Source organism: Megascapheus bottae, chromosome 13 (assembly GCF_031878675.1).
Source record: "Megascapheus bottae isolate mThoBot1 chromosome 13, mThoBot2.hap1, whole genome shotgun sequence".
Lineage (NCBI taxonomy): Eukaryota > Metazoa > Chordata > Mammalia > Rodentia > Geomyidae > Megascapheus > Megascapheus bottae.
The window spans coordinates 19037685-19053544 of NC_143521.1; the positions used below are offsets into that span (position 1 = coordinate 19037685).

The following is a 15860-nucleotide window of genomic DNA, read 5'->3' on the forward strand; positions in this document are numbered from 1 at the left end:
CCATTGTTATCCCTTGTAATTCCTCAAAACAATTATTATACTATTTTATAAGCTATTATATTGTACTATTATATCAATATGGCTGATAATAATTTTACTTCAAAATCATAATGAACATATCAATATATGGAATTTTTTCTTTTTTGGTGCCAGTCATTGACTCAGAGCCTTGGGGCACTGTTCTTGAGGGTTTTTTTTTGTTTTTTTGTTTTTTTTTTTTTGATGCTCAAAGCTAGCACTCTACCACTTGGGCCACAGCAGTGCTTCTGACTTTTTGATGGCTAAGTGAAGATTAGAGTTTCACAGAATTTTCCTACCTGGTTTGATTGTGAATTATGATACTAAGATCTCAGCCTCCTAAGTAGCTAGGATTACAAGTGTGAGCTCAAATTTCTTTTTAACAATATTTGAAATTTAGTACTAAATTTTTTTTTTTACTTTTCCAAAAATGGAGGCTACAATTAAGATGTAGAGCTGAGCACGGTGGTATGCATGTGGCATATACTAATGATCCCAGCACTGGACAAGTGGATGTAAAGTGTTAAGTATCCAGGACTGATCTACATGCTTAGAACCTATTGGGAACACAAAAGGATTTAGAGAAAAAAGAAACAACTTCTTGTTTCGTGAAAAGGCATAGAAAACAGCAAAATTTTATTGAGGGTATAGAAGGTGGGTAGAGGAAGAAAATAGTTGGTTACACCCCAAGTTAGTATTTTGAACTTACTAGTGATAATCTATAAAAGAATAGTATTGCTAGCTTTAAGTCACTTAGAGTTTAACTACCACGGTACACCACCACACACACAATACTCCCTCCCCCCCATAAAAGAAGAAAGTATCTTACTTTTTGCCTATACATCCATTCCTGATTTTTTACATATATAGATAGCTATATAGATAAAAATAAACTTTTCCTGGGTATATAATTTTATCACTGATATTTTGGGTTAAGTTTTTTTTTGTTTTGTGGGGTTTTTTGCTTTTTTAATATATGGAGATTGAACTCTTGATCTTGTACATGCTAGGCAAACATCTTTAGTCCTTTCTTTGCTTTGAGACATACTTGCCTACTGGCCTTGGCTTTTTAAATAGCTATTTGAGATGGGATTTCACTATGCTGCCCAGGTTCATACTATATGCGACCATACCTAGTTTATTGAGAAGAATTTAAGGAGTAGAATGTACCTGTGATATATCAGAATAGTATATAAATACTCCTATTACTTGCTTGTTGACATCCTGGTATTGAATTGTCAATCCCACTACCTCCTGAATGCTGAGATTGTAAGCAAGTACCACCATGACAAAGTCGGAGATGTTTTCCTTATAATTGAAGTAGTATTAAATATATTTCAGGCCTCTTAGAGTTTCAGTTTTATCTTCTTTCTCTTTAGAGTAACTGTTATAAATGGTGCTGGTCTTTTCCATTGCAGGTATCGTCAATATGGACTCACCATATGGTTCTGTAACACCTTCGTCCACACATTTGGGAAATTTTGCCTCAAACCTTTCAGGAGGTCAGATGTATGGACCTGGAGCACCTCTCGGAGGGGCACCTGCAGCTGCTAACTTCAACCGACAACATTTTTCCCCACTTAGTTTATTGACTCCATGTTCATCAGCATCAAATGGTGAGTAATAAATATGTGAGTCACTCTAAAAGCAGAGTGTTTTCTTAAAGCAAGTTTTCCTAGATTCAAATTTTTCACTTTAAAACTTAAATTTTGGGGCCAGGAGTGTGGCCTAGTGGTAGAGTATTTGCCTAGCATTCGTGAAGACCAAGGTTCAATTCCTTGGTACCACATACACAGAAAAAGCCAGAAGTGGTGCTGTGGTTCAAGTGGTAGAGTGCTAGCCTGGAGGAATACCCATGGAGACAATGTTGGAGTCTAAGCCCTAGGACTGGCCAAAGGGAAAAAAGAAAAAAACTTAAATTTTATAGGATTCTTACCCTTTTTTTTGTTGTGCTGCAGGTTGAACCTTCAGGACTTTATAAGTACCTGCTGGGCTCTTAGTATACCACTAAGGCACATTGTAAACTTACTCCTATTTATATTTGCTTTTAGTCTGAGAATATACAAGCCGGAAGATTCTGGCTTTTCAAAGTGCACTTTTGTTCACCTTAATTTCATCTGCTACACAAACAGCACAAAACAAGAGTCATCTCAAAGTCCTGTCCTTTATATCGTCAATAAGACGCTATTTTAAAATGTTGACAACTTTTAGAGCACATCTTTTAGCTTCAAGGTTTCTTCCAGCAGTGATTGTATATGTAATAGTATGAATCCTAGTGACAGAATGAAAAAGTAAAACATTTAAATATTTGAGAGGCATACCAAAGCACATTATCAATTAAAGCATAAGTTGTTTCATATGATGACTTTATAATACTATGTGTTTTCCTTCTGCTGTGTGAATATATATAATATATATATTTCCAATGATCTATAGCAATTCTGATTGAAAACAATTTGTATGCTCGCATGCATGTGTCCCAGGCCTTAAACTCAGTCTTATGAACTTTCCTACCTGAACCAACTTTGAACTGTCCTGAGGACCTAGAATTCTAGTTCTTTTAACTTGGTGGAATTTTTTGTTGTTGTTTATTCCAGTTCTGTTCTTGAGCTACAGTTTTACTTCCAAGTTTTTGCTGCTTAAAGTATGATGAATCTCATGGATTTTCTGCCAGGCTGGCTTAGAACTCCAGTCCTCATATATGTCAGCCTCCTGAGTAGTTAGGATTATAGCCATGAGTGCCAAGCTGATTTATCTATTTTTGTAAAATGTTTAAAATGTACTAATAGTCATAATTTAGGTAAAGAGGAATATAGTTTGGCAATATTATGTAGCCTGTTTATTCAAATAAAATCTATTGAATAGATTTGTTTTTTGTTTGGCTTTTGTGGAGCTGCAGATCACATTCAGTGTCATTATAAACAAGTATGGAAATGTCACAGTTTTAAGCTCATTAATATAACTAATATATGCTAATTTTAAGCAGCAGCTAAGTAGAACATTGTGGTTCTGGTTGTAATATAGTTACTAATGAGGCAGAGTTTGGAGCATTCACACTTTGAATCCTCCCCTTGCTTAAAGCTGACTGACTAGTGGTATCTACCATTACTCCAGCTATGTGGAAAGCATAAATAGTCTTCTTATAGTCTGGGCTACTTAGGGCATAAACATGACAATATTTGCAGGAGCCAAGAAGGAGGGAGGCAGGGAGGGAGGGAGGGAGGGGGGGAGGGAGGGAGGGAGGGAGGGAGGGAGAGAGAGAGAGAGAGAGAGAGAGAGAGAGAGAGAGAGAGAGAGAGAGAGAGAGAGAGAGAGAGATTGAGAGAGAGATTGAGAGAGAGATGAGATTGAGAGAGAGAGAGAACAAGAACACAGAGGCAAGACTCAAGTTTTAAAACATCCATCTAGTAAATTGCAAAACCTGGAGTTCAAACCCTATGCAGTACGAGCACTGCCCTCAAATAACTCCAAATCGTTGAATTTGAGCAAAGATAACCAAATTAATTCAAGGCAAAACTAACAAGCATTTTATCAAGTCCATTTTATTTGAATGATGTACACACCTTAGAAGAAAAAAAGGAGGCACAAGTGGTATTTAAAACTTAGAACAGGGGCCGGGAGTTTGGCCTAGTGGTTAAAGTGCTTGCCTAGCATGCATGAAGACCCGGGTTCGATTCCTCGAGTTATCAAAATGAATTACTTTTGAAAATTTAATTTTAACTGATTATGGTGCTACGCCATGAGAAACCTTATCACTTGGAGGTGAGTGCAGAAGGATCTTGAGTTTCAGGCTAGCTTGAAAGTACGTATTTAACTATTTAGCAAGAACTTTAAAAATAATAACAATGTAACTTTAATGTGAGAAGATTAGCATGAAGAATCCATGTATATTTTCTCTGGTTTGCCAGTTGATAACATCATATTCTCATTTATATTTTTTTCATTTTTCCTGAATCATCTAAGAATTATATACAAATGTCTAGGCCTCTTTATTTTTAAATACTTAATTTCATAAGAATAGTATGGGGCTGGGAATGTGGCTCAGTGGTAGAGTGCTTGCCTAGTATGCATGAAGTCCTGGGTTGATTCCTCAGTACCATATAAACAGAAAAGGCCTGAAGGGGTTCTATGGCTCAAGTGGTAGAGTCCTAGCCTTGAGAGCAAAAGAAGCTTAGGGACAATACCCAGGCCCTAAGTTCAAGAGCCTGGCCCAGAACTGGCCAAAAACACAATAAATATATAAATAAACCTGTCTCTTCCACAATTATAATGAAAAGATGAAATTGAATAATATACATTCATACAGTATTTACATTCTCACATATAATCCCTGTTTACATGCATCAATTATCTAAATAATACTTTTTCCCTGTTTCCGTTTTTTTGGTTGTTTTTTTGTTGTCATTCATGGGGCTTGAACTCTGGGCCTACTGAATAATGCTTTCTATGATTCCCTTTTTCCCAAGATTTAAACTATGATTGCAGGTTACGTTTAATCCTCATTTCATTTCTCTTAAGTCTCAAATGTTCTGGGACTTTTCTCCTAAGCTAATATTTGCTATCTCAGAGCAGATATATGATAGAAATATACCTCCCCTCCTTTATTTTCTTGGCATTTCTTCATAACTAACTTTGGAGCATATTCATTAAAGATAGAAAGGCGCAATGTAATTTTCTACAGGAGGCACTTTTTTCAACATGTGAGTCATATTGCTATTTGAATTTTAACTCTGGATCCATTTTCATTTTACAGTCAAAGTGATTTTACTGATGTTAGTGAAGCTTAACTTCAGGACAACCTAAAGTCCCTTCCAAGGACTTCAACCTGATTTTATATTTTTAATTTTTATTCTTTTTAAATTTCTATTCCTTAGCTTAAGAACCAAAAAATGCAGGTTTGCCTCATCCTGTAAAACCTCTTGTTTAGCGGTCCATGCCTGTAATTACAGCCTTTTGAGAGATTGAGGGGGGGTGATGGGGAGTTGAAGTCCACCTTGGACAACCTGTTGAAAACCGCATGGCTTAGACCTTGATCTTCGCTACTCAGGAGGCTAAGATTTGATTTGAAGTGACTCCATGCAGATAAATGTTCTAGACTCTTCCAGTGAACATGCAAAAACAGACACTTTCTCTCAAATAAAGCAAATGATATTGAGCATAGACCTGTAATACATTTTAATTTTTCAGTAGAGATAATTTCTTTTACCTTTATAAGTAGTATGTCAATATATTTTCATTTTGTTTAGCAGTAATTTAATTTTTTAGTTACTTTGTGTATTTTAAGCATTTGAAATTGACATATACTTCCTAGACTATTTGTGGATGTGTTAAAATGGGAAGAGTAAGTGTGCATGTGTGTGTGTGCAGGGGCTTGAATTCAGGGCTTTGTGTTCATGCTTGGCTTCTCCCTCCACCTCCCCCCCCATGGCTAGTGCTTTATTACTTCAACTACCTCCAGACTACTGTTTGCTTGTTATATAGAGATGAAGATTCACAGAACTTTTCTACCTGAGCTGGCTTTGAACTGTGATCCTCCAAGGTATAAGCTTCCTAGGTGGCTATGAATATAGGCGTGAACCACCAGCACCTGGCTTGCCTAGGGAATTTTCTGGGCTAAATCTCATAACACCTTTATTCTCCACTGACCCTTGTTTCTACTCTCTTCACTTTCTAGGCATCCATCTCTCTAACCTCTCTTTTCTACCTGTTAACTGAACTCAATTCATGTTCCTTCTAATCTGATATCATGGTACTGCCTAGTGTACTGGTGGCTCACATCCTGTAATCCTAGCTACTAAGAAAGCTGAGATCTGAATGTCACAGCAGGAATACAGCCTGGCCAAAAAGTCTATGAAGCTCTCCTCTTCAATGAACCACCAAAAGCTGGAAGTAGAGCTGTGGTTCAAGTGGTATAGCACTAAACTTGAGCAAAACTCAGGGACAGTATAGGCCCTGAGTTCAGGCCCAGGACTGGCATAATAAAAAGTACTTCTGGAAATAGAAGCACTATGGTTCTGGATAGGAGTATATATGTAAGGCTAATTTATGAGGTGAATTTATGTCTGTATTATTGTAAAACTTTCATTTTTTTCTGTCTAGATACATACATACAAGCCTAAATGCATAAATGGAAAAACTTTGTTAAATGATTGATTCTTGATCAGTCAGGTATAATGAATAAATTATAGATCTGAAGGTAACAGTTTAAAATATTATCTTCCAGGTTCCTTCACCATTATGCTTCTAAGTTTAGATGTGCTTAATATTGTGTGTGCCTATATGTGATGCCTATGCTGGAATTTTTTGCATGAAATTTAAATTTGGTTGTTTGTGGCTTTTTATGAACGGATTGAAGCTCCCGTGAATATTCTCAAAACTACACTTTGCTAGTATGATAACACTTGCCTACAATTCCAGCAATTAGAAGAATTAGAAGGCTCGGGCAAAATGGTAAATTCAAGGCCAGTCTGGCTGCAAAGTGCAATTCTCAATCTCAAATATATATATATATATATATGGAGAGAGGGGGGAGAGAGAGGGAGAGAGAAATAAGTATAAAAGAATTACTTAAGGGGCTGGGAGTTTGGCCTAGTGGTTAAAGTGCTTGCCTAGCATGCATGAAGACCTGGGTTCAATTCCTCGGTACCACATACATAGAAAAAAGCTGGAAGTGGTGCTGAGGCTCAAGTGGTAGAGAGCTCTAGCCTTGAGAAAGTCCAAGGACAGTGCTCAGGCCCTGAGCTCAAGCCCAGGACTGGCAAAAAAAAAAAAAAAAAAAAAAAAAAGAATTACTTAAAAAATATTGAGGAAAGAAGACAGGTGGAAAGATAACAGTAAAAATTTTATTTAAGCCAGGCATTGGAGGCTAACATCTATAATCCTAGTGATTGAGGAGGCTGAGATCCAAGTATCACAGTTCAAAGCTAGCTCAGGCACGAAAGTCTGTGAGACTCTTTTCTTCAAATAACCACCAGAAAACTGGAATTGGCTCTGTGGCTAAAGTGGTAGAGCTCTAGCCTTGAGCTGAAGAGCTCAGGGACAATGGCTAGGCCAAAGTTCAATTAAGAGGTTATTTTTACGAATTAGTATTTTTAGAAATACTGGTAGTACTAAATAAATAGAAATGATTTAGCTTACTAGGCATGTAGCTTAGTAGTAAATTGTCTTCTTAGCATGAACACTACTGTAAGCTTGATCTGTAGTACTACAAGTGAATAGTACAAACAGATAACCCTGGAAAAATGCATGTTTCACTGGTCTAGCAGAAATACTTGTTTTTAAAATGTTTTGATAAAGACATTCAAGGTTTCAAATTATAACTTTATCTAGAAGGAATAATACTAAACTTTCTAAGTCTTGGTTTGTTTGGTTTTTAAAAAAAAAATAAATGGTATCCTAAAATGGCCCAACTACCAGGAAATCAAGTATTTTTCTCGAGAAAAAGAGTAATTTTCAGAAACAAAAACCCAATCTTAGTTTTGGTGAATAAAGTTTAGGTTATTATTAACAAACTTTGTTCTAACATGAAATAAATTTTGATGAAGAAAGGAAGAGCAGCTTCATATTAATTGTTTTATATCAGCATGCTTAAGATTCTGAAAAGTTTCATTATATCATACCACCAAAAAAAGTATAAAGAATGTAAATTATGAATTGCCAGTACAAGCAATTGCATTTCTTTACCTCCATTCTGTTGTGGTTTATCGTGTGGTCAAGAAACTTTAACCAAATATATTGTTTAAACAAGTTTTTGTTTCTACTTTTTTTCCAGTGATTTAAAATTTGAAGAATTTAATATTCGTTTTTATAAAGTTACATATTCTACAAGTGACTTGTATTCTATTCAAATATCTTTTCTCTAGATTCTCCTGCACAGTCAGTATCCTCTGGAGTTCGTGCACCATCTCCCGCCCCCTCATCAGTACCTTTAGGGTCAGAAAAGCCCAGCAATGTCTCTCAGGACAGGAAAGTTCCAGTCCCTATTGGGACTGAACGTTCTGCACGTATTAGGCAAACTGGAACTTCAGCTCCATCTGTTATTGGGAGTAATTTGTCTACATCAGTAGGGCACAGCGGCATCTGGTCCTTTGAAGGGATTGGTGGCAATCAAGGTATGATATGTTTACTAGAGTCAAGTTTATATGTTTACTATCGTAAGCACTGCTTAACGTTTGATAGTCTTTTGTTTTGGGGGTTTTCTTTTGTGCTGACACTTGGACTTGAACTTGGGTCCTTTGACTGTCACTTGGTTTTTTTCTACTCAAGGCTGAGGCTCTACCACTTGAACCACACTTCCACGCTCTCCATAGTTATTTTTAAAATTTTGTATTTGCATCTCCGTTTTTTGTTTGTTTTTGGAGTGGTTTTTTTGTTGTTGCCATTTTATTTTGTTTTGTTTGTTTTTTGTCAGTTATGGGGCTTGAGCTCTGGGCCTGAGTGCTGTCCCTGAATACTTCATCTCAAGGCTACCCCCCATCCCTTGAGCCACAGCTCCAATTCCAGTTTTCGGATGGTTAATTATAGATAATAGTCGCACAGACTTTAGAGCGGGGACTGGCTTTGAACTGTGATCCCTCAGATCTCAGCCTCCTGAGTAGTTAGGATTACAGGCATGATTCTGCCTCTTTCATTGTTTTGAGCATTTAGTAACTTCTTTAAAAACTGTATTCCTATATTATTTATATTTATTTTTCATTGCTTGTTAAAAATAAGCAACTGAGCTGGACATGTGGCCTCATGGTAGAGTGCTTGCCTAGCATGCATGAAGCCCTGGGTTTAATTCCTCAGTACTCCATACACAGAAAAAGCCAGAAGTGGTGCTGTGGCTCAAGTGGTAGAATGCTAGCCTTGAGAAAACTCTAGCATAATGCTCAGGCCCTGAGTTTAAGCTCCAGGACTGGAAAAATAAATAAGCAACTGTAGGTATGTTCTTTTTTCATTATCTTAGGTATATTCCCATGAACATTTTAAGTTTTTAGTTTACTTTCGTTTGGTTTAGTTTAGTATTTGTGTTTGTTTGCTTGCTTTTGTGCCTGTAATGAGGCTTGAAATCAGGACCTGAGTTTTCTTGCTCTACTGGCACTTTGCTGGCCATAGACAGACATTTCTTCCTATGCTGGATTCAAACCTCAAGCCTCTACTTCAGTCACTTTATTAACTAGTCTTGCAGGCATAGGCCACTGGAACCTGGCTGTGTTTTTTTTCACTATATCTCAGCTTTAGTTGTGTTTTATAGTGCTATTTATCTTAAGCACTGTAGGTAATATTCTGTTTTGCTATCCTTTAATTTTAAATATTAACGATTTTTGTTTTTGTCTGTCTTTTCCTTTAGACAAAGTAGACTGGTGTAATCCTGGGATGGGAAATCCAATGATTCACAGACCAATGTCAGATCCAGGAGTGTTTTCACAACATCAAGCAATAGAGCGAGACAATACAGGAATTGTAACTCCTTCTGGTACATTCCATCAGCATGTTCCTGCAGGATACATGGACTTCCCAAAAGTTGGGGTAATGTTGATTTAAATGTGTAATTTCATTATTTACAAATGTTTTTCATTCTTAACATCTTTCTTCAAATAGAACACACTTGAAATGATGCCAGGAAATATGGATCAAAAATCTAAAATAGTTATCTCATTTGTTTAGACAAGTTGGGTTTTGTTTTGGGATTTGAGGTTATTTTGGTTTTGTATTTTTAGCAGTACTGGGACTGGGTTTCATGCATAGGCAGGCAATAATCTAATGTTAAATAAAATCATAAGGAGGGGCTGGGAGTTTGGCCTAGTGGTAGAGTGCTTTCCTAGCATGAATGAAGACCTGGTTTCAGTTTCTCAGTACCACATACATAGAAAAAGCTGGAAGAGGTGCTGTGGCTGAAGTGTTAGAGCTCCAGCCTTGAGGGAAGTCCAAGGACAGTGCTTAGACCCTGAGTTCAGGCCCCAGTACTGGCAAAAAAAAAAAAAAAAAAAAAAAAAAAAGAATCATAAGGAAAAGTATTTTACTGCTTAGGCAACTTACATATTCCCCAGAGATGAAATTTTATGCATCATTTTTAAAGCTATTAATCCAGTTGGAAAAAGTGAGAAGTGAAGTGACTTGAATTTTTGTTTTTGTTTTCTATTTAAGGGTATGCCTTTTTCTGTATATGGGAATGCAATGATTCCACCAGTAGCACCTATCCCTGATGCTACTGGAGGACCCATATTTAATGGCCCTCATGCTCCAGACCCCTCTTGGAACTCACTGATAAAGATGGTTTCAAGCTCCACAGAAAATAATGGTCCTCAAACGGTAAGGCCGGTTACATAGCAAACATTTAGGAAATACAGGTAAATCTTGGTAGCAAGAGAATGTAAAATAATGTAGATATTAGTATTTACTATTGATGTGTAAAGTGACATGGAGTTTGGAGAAGTTTTTGTTTTTTGATTTTTTTTGATTTTTTTTTTTTTTTTTTTTTTTTGTCATGGGACTTGAACTCTGGGCCTGGGCATTGTCCCTGAGCTCTTCAGCTCAAGGCTACTGCACTACCTCTTGAGCCACAGCACCACTTCCGGTTTTCTAGTGGTTATTGGAGATAAGAAGGAGGTCTTTAGTGCCAGGGCTGTCTTTGAACCTTGATCCTCAGATCTCAGCCTCCTGAGTAGCTAGGATTACAGGCATGAGCCACTGTGCCCAGCTTGTTTTTTGTTCTTTTCGAGTACTGTGTTCTACCTATTAATTAACTGAAAACTTTCAGGAATAGTTGTATCTATTTTAGCTTTATCTATTTAGTATATTTTGGTATTTAATCACTTGCATTCACCATGCATTTTTTAAGAATTGGCAATTTATATCATATTAGGAGACAGCAGGTGTAAGTGGTACAGCCTAGTGATAGAGTGCTCGCTTGGTATGGCCAGAGTCCTAGGTTCCATCTTAGCATTATAAAAATAACGATGTCTTCCCATAATTTTTTGCCCATTATTTCTTACCATGATAACTTATTTTAGAATAGGGATTTCATTAGTTTTGAACTATTATTTTAATCTATCTGTTAAATATATATTTAATAAAATGCTTGTTCTGTATTTGTAGGTGTGGACTGGTCCTTGGGCACCTCACATGAACAGTGTGCATATGAACCAGCTTGGCTGATGAGATCATCTTGTTAGCCTGCAGATTCCTTTTCATTCAGAGGAAATCACAAGTGGCCGGAAAAAAAAAAATTTTTTTTGCTCCCAAATCATTCTACTGATGTGCTTGACTGAAGTGTGTAGGCTTTTTGCAGAAGAACTTACTAACTGACCTATTTTCTGTGAACATTTGTGACTGCCCAATCCCCATCATCATCCATTTTACCTTAGTTAGCATTTTTCTTATCCTTTTCTTTAATTTTTTTTTTCTTTTTTCTTTTTCTTTCCCTCTTCCCCTTTGGACATAACTTTCTGTTGAAGCTGTTCTTTGGCTGGTTGGTTTTAGTACTGTAAACTGCTTCTGAGCAAACACGGAAATTTAGCAAAATTATGTAAACTTGATCCTGAAGTTTTAGAATGGCAAATAAATGTACAATTGTTTACATAACAGAAAAGGCTAAGCAGAAAGTAAATTTCAATATGTCAGTATAGAGGCTCTACTTTATGTAGACTTAAATTAATGTGAGATATGTACCTTCATATTCAGAAATCTGGATGTTTCCTTCATACATTAAACTATTAATAAGCATAACTTTTCTACTTGTGTAATTTTAAATATAAAGTAAAATAATGATCATTACCAGTAAATGTTTCTCTGCAGTAGCTTTTAAAACATCCATCTTTCTCTCTTTCAAGTTGCTTTTAGCCAGGCACATACAGAAGAAATTTCTGACTTTTAATGTTTTTTTAATTATCTTTTCATTGTTTTGGAAATAATACACACTTTTTCTTTTCTTCTTACCTTTACCTTTTCTCCTTTACTCTACCAATAAAATTCTCTTGATGGTAGTGAAAAAAATTCTATTAAATTTTCACTGTAACAGCTGCTACAAAAAAGATGGAGCATTGTCATCCTCACCAGTGATTTATTCTAATCATAGACTGTCTAGACTTGGTGAGAATTTAAAATGACACCATAGTTCCCTCCTCCCCTGAAGTCAGCACATACAAGTTCTTAATATACTGTTAATTATGAAATAATTCATTGTACTATTTTATATTGGATAATATCAGTTCTTAACATTGGCTTTCCAGTTATCAAGAGTCAACATAAAAATTTCATTTTTCAGTAATGTAGTGGAAAGTAACTTCTTTTTTCAATTTGGAAGGATTCTTGCTCTCTACACTTGTATATTATCAGTAAAAAGGAGAAATGGCTAACTTGAGCCTAGTAATAAACTTTGCCATTGTCATTAAGACAATTTATGGTCAATACCTGAATACACATATTAAAATATCAAATCTACATTTAACCTGTTTGTATTTCAGGGCCACACTACACTCAGTGGGATTTATATATTTCATCCACTTGAAACAATAAACCATAATATATCGACGAAGAGTATGTGTCTTACCCTGTCTCTCCTGTGGGAAAATTATATAATTGATATGTGACAGAAACTAAGCACAAAGGTGAAGGAATGTATACATTACTGTGCCTTTTCAAAAATAAATTACAAATTCCACTCTAGAAAACATTAAAATTAACTAAAATTCTGATAACTCATCCAAAGTTGACATTATGATTCCCAATTTTAAATACATGAATTTCTTGCCAAAAGTGATCTGAATAGAGTAGAAAACATCCAGATGTTTGTGAATAGCATACTCATAACTTTTAATTTAGGAGGTAATTTTTTTAATATATAAATTTGCTATTCTACCTATTATATGCCCAAGGATTGAAGAGATTTACAGATAAATAGTTAATGCTAACATCGGGGCAAGAGAATATAGATTGGAATGCTTGGTGTTTTGGAGAATCAGGCTTGTGAAATACAAAGCCATGGTTTTAATAGTCTGTACTAGAAATAGCTTTCAAAATACATTTTTTATATTTCACATGTAATACAGTACATTTTTATTTGAACAATAAAAACAGTAATTGTTGAGACCAAGAAGGTCTTTTTCCCCTTTTTTGAAAGATTATAAATATGCACATATATGCAATTACATTATTTTTTCTCATTCTTTTAAGAAATACTTCATTTAATCCCTAAATATAAGTGTGCCAGTTATTGTGTAATGTATATCATCTGTTCCACTTTAGAGCTAACAAAATCCCCATTTCATGTCTTTTCAGTATACTAACCAAAAGCAATGTCAGCAATAACATGTTTGAAGAAAAATTATATTTCCCACTTAAATCATTTTGAGTAGTAAATGAAAAATGTTTAATAAATTACTAATAGTTGTTTAGGTTCTACTGGGGAAATAAGCATAGTGTATTAAATAACTGTCCTGTTCCTCACAATAATCTTATCTTTTTCCTCAAATTATCTACATACATATTTCATAAAACTTACATTGCATGCTGTATTCATTTTATTTTTAATACAATGGCAAGTTTACACTAGATGATACAACATTGCAAATCTTCAAATCCTCTGATTCAGTTGATGTTCCCTTTGATAATTGTCAGAAACACTCATTCTTCGTGATCCAGAGGATCACAATTATTTGCCAGCAAAAAGCCAAGGCATGGCTTAGGTAATTGTATACCAATTGAACCAAGTATGCCTGAGACCCTGAGTGTGGGAGACTCTGAGACATCAGACAAAAACAAGCTCATATCTGGCATTACAGAATAATGGAGATTCCACAATCCATTTCCTCTCTTCCTAATATCACATGCCTTGATTTCATAAGTAAACACAAAAAAACTAATCACTGTGTTGTTACATGCCAAATTTCTACCTTTAAATGATTCATACTTTGGGAGGAGGGGGGAAGGGAGCTAGCTTTGTATCTTCAATTAGGGGGTGGGGGGGCAGAGAAGAAGAGGAGGGCAGACTAAAAGCCACACTTTTGTGCCCTGACATATTCCTTCTCAATAGCTAGGATTGCAAGCATGAGCCACCATCTGCAACTTGTTATGATTTGCCAGTACTGGACCTTGAACTTGGGGCCTTGAGCACTGCTCTTGGGTTTTCTCAAGGCTAGAGCTCTACTTGAACTACACCACTCCCTTCTAGCTTTTTTCTATGTATGTGACACCGAGGAATGGAACCTAGATTTCGTGACTGCTAGGAAAGCACTCTACTACTAGGCCAAACTCCCCGCTGGTTATGACATCTAAGTTTTAAAAGACAAGAAAACTCAAATCTGATCCCAAAGGATCGCTATTACAATTAATTATAAGAATAACTTGTGTTTAATGAGTACATGAAATAACCTGTGTTCAAAATTTTGAGCAGTGTCTAATTCAGTATGCCAAAAATAATAATACTGAGTGACCTACGTTTGTTTCTCGGTTCTGAAAGATAGATCCAGTATCAGTATGATGGCTATTCTGTTCAAATCCCCGAGAAATCCATCTTTTTATAACCTAATTATCTCCCAAATGCCTCACTTAAATATTGTAACTAGGTGTTGGGGTTTTAACAAAGGAATTTGGGGAAAATGTAAATATTCAGTCCAAAGTAAACATTACAGTGTTCATCATTGTGGTGAATATGGATTTCAGACACTGCAGAAAAAATATTTCAGGCTCTTCATTTTTTATGCTATTTCTTAGTAAACATCAAGAACTGAAAATACTCTTAAGCCAAAATGCTCTTAATACATACCAAACATCATAGCTTAACATCTCTACATTGTAGAGAGCCATTTTAGGGAGTTTGTTGTGTGCTGGGACTTCTTGCAAATATCCTATCACTGAGCAGCTTTGTATCTTGGAGCTGTCTGGAAACTGTCAAAAGGCTGTCATCTGGTAGCCAACTGCTGGTGGTTCACACCTGTAATCCTACCTAACTTGGAGCCTGAGCACAGGAGGATGTCAGTTAGAAGTTTATGAGAATGCCAGATACGGCGTTTCACACATTATGTCCCAGCTGCCACAAGTCACCTAAAATAGGCAGATGGGTCGGGCACTATTGGGCAGGAAATGAGATCTTGCCAGGAAACTGGCTGGAGTCTTTGTTACCAGAGCATCTGCCTAACAAGCAAAATTTGTGAGTTCAAACCCTCATACTACCAGAAAAAAAAAAAAAACTGACATGGCAAGATGTATATAGCGCAGGGATATTTAAAATTTCAAAATTTGAAATGTTCCTTCTACTGAATTAGTATTCCTTTCACACTTCATAAAGTAAATAAATGGAAAATAGAGTATGACAGTTGTTTACATTGTGTCTAGTTTTTTTTGTAGGGGGTGAGGGTTGAGAGTGCTTTGTTATGTTTTTGGTGGCATAAGCCTCAAGCTTCCTAGGCAAGGCAAGGACTTGAGCTGTCTCCTTTGTTTTTCACTCTAACTTTGTTATTGCCCTGGTCAGCTTTTGGATTGTGCTTCTACTTGGTCTCCTAGTAGATGGGAATGTAGGAATTTTGCTGACTAGCGAGGCTGACCTTGAGACCTGTTCCCCTCTCAGTCTCTGTAGTAACCAGGTTGATTCTCAGTTTTTTAGGGAGGAAGAAGGGAGTGAGGAGGATAGTTTGTTAGCCCAAGCTAGCCTCAAAATAGTATGTTCCGTGTGTGTGTGTGTGTGTGTGTGTGTGTGTGATAGATAGATAGTACAGGAGTTTGAACTCAGTACCTTGAACTTGCTGAGCAGGTACTATGGAGAGTCATGTCTCCAGGACATCCCTGTTTGTCTTTTTATTATTTTAGCTTTGAATACAATATATCTTTAATAACTACAAACTTTGTAAGGAAATCAAAGGTTG

At 36.2% G+C, this 15860-nt stretch overlaps 1 protein-coding gene across 2 annotated transcripts in view; it reads left to right on the forward strand.

Moving 5' to 3' along the window:
* The window catches only part of Ankrd17 (ankyrin repeat domain 17), a 129211-nt gene extending 116676 nt beyond the window's left edge, over nucleotides 1–12535 (forward strand). For both annotated transcript variants that reach the window (XM_090343445.1, XM_090343446.1), the window contains 5 exons: nucleotides 1437–1634; nucleotides 7881–8129; nucleotides 9350–9528; nucleotides 10147–10311; nucleotides 11098–12535. In XM_090343445.1, coding sequence (XP_090199571.1) covers nucleotides 1437–1634; nucleotides 7881–8129; nucleotides 9350–9528; nucleotides 10147–10311; nucleotides 11098–11157 — 851 coding nt within the window. In that variant the 3' untranslated portion in view covers nucleotides 11158–12535. The remainder of the gene's footprint in view (nucleotides 1–1436; nucleotides 1635–7880; nucleotides 8130–9349; nucleotides 9529–10146; nucleotides 10312–11097) is intronic.
* Nucleotides 12536–15860: the final 3325 nt, after the last annotated feature.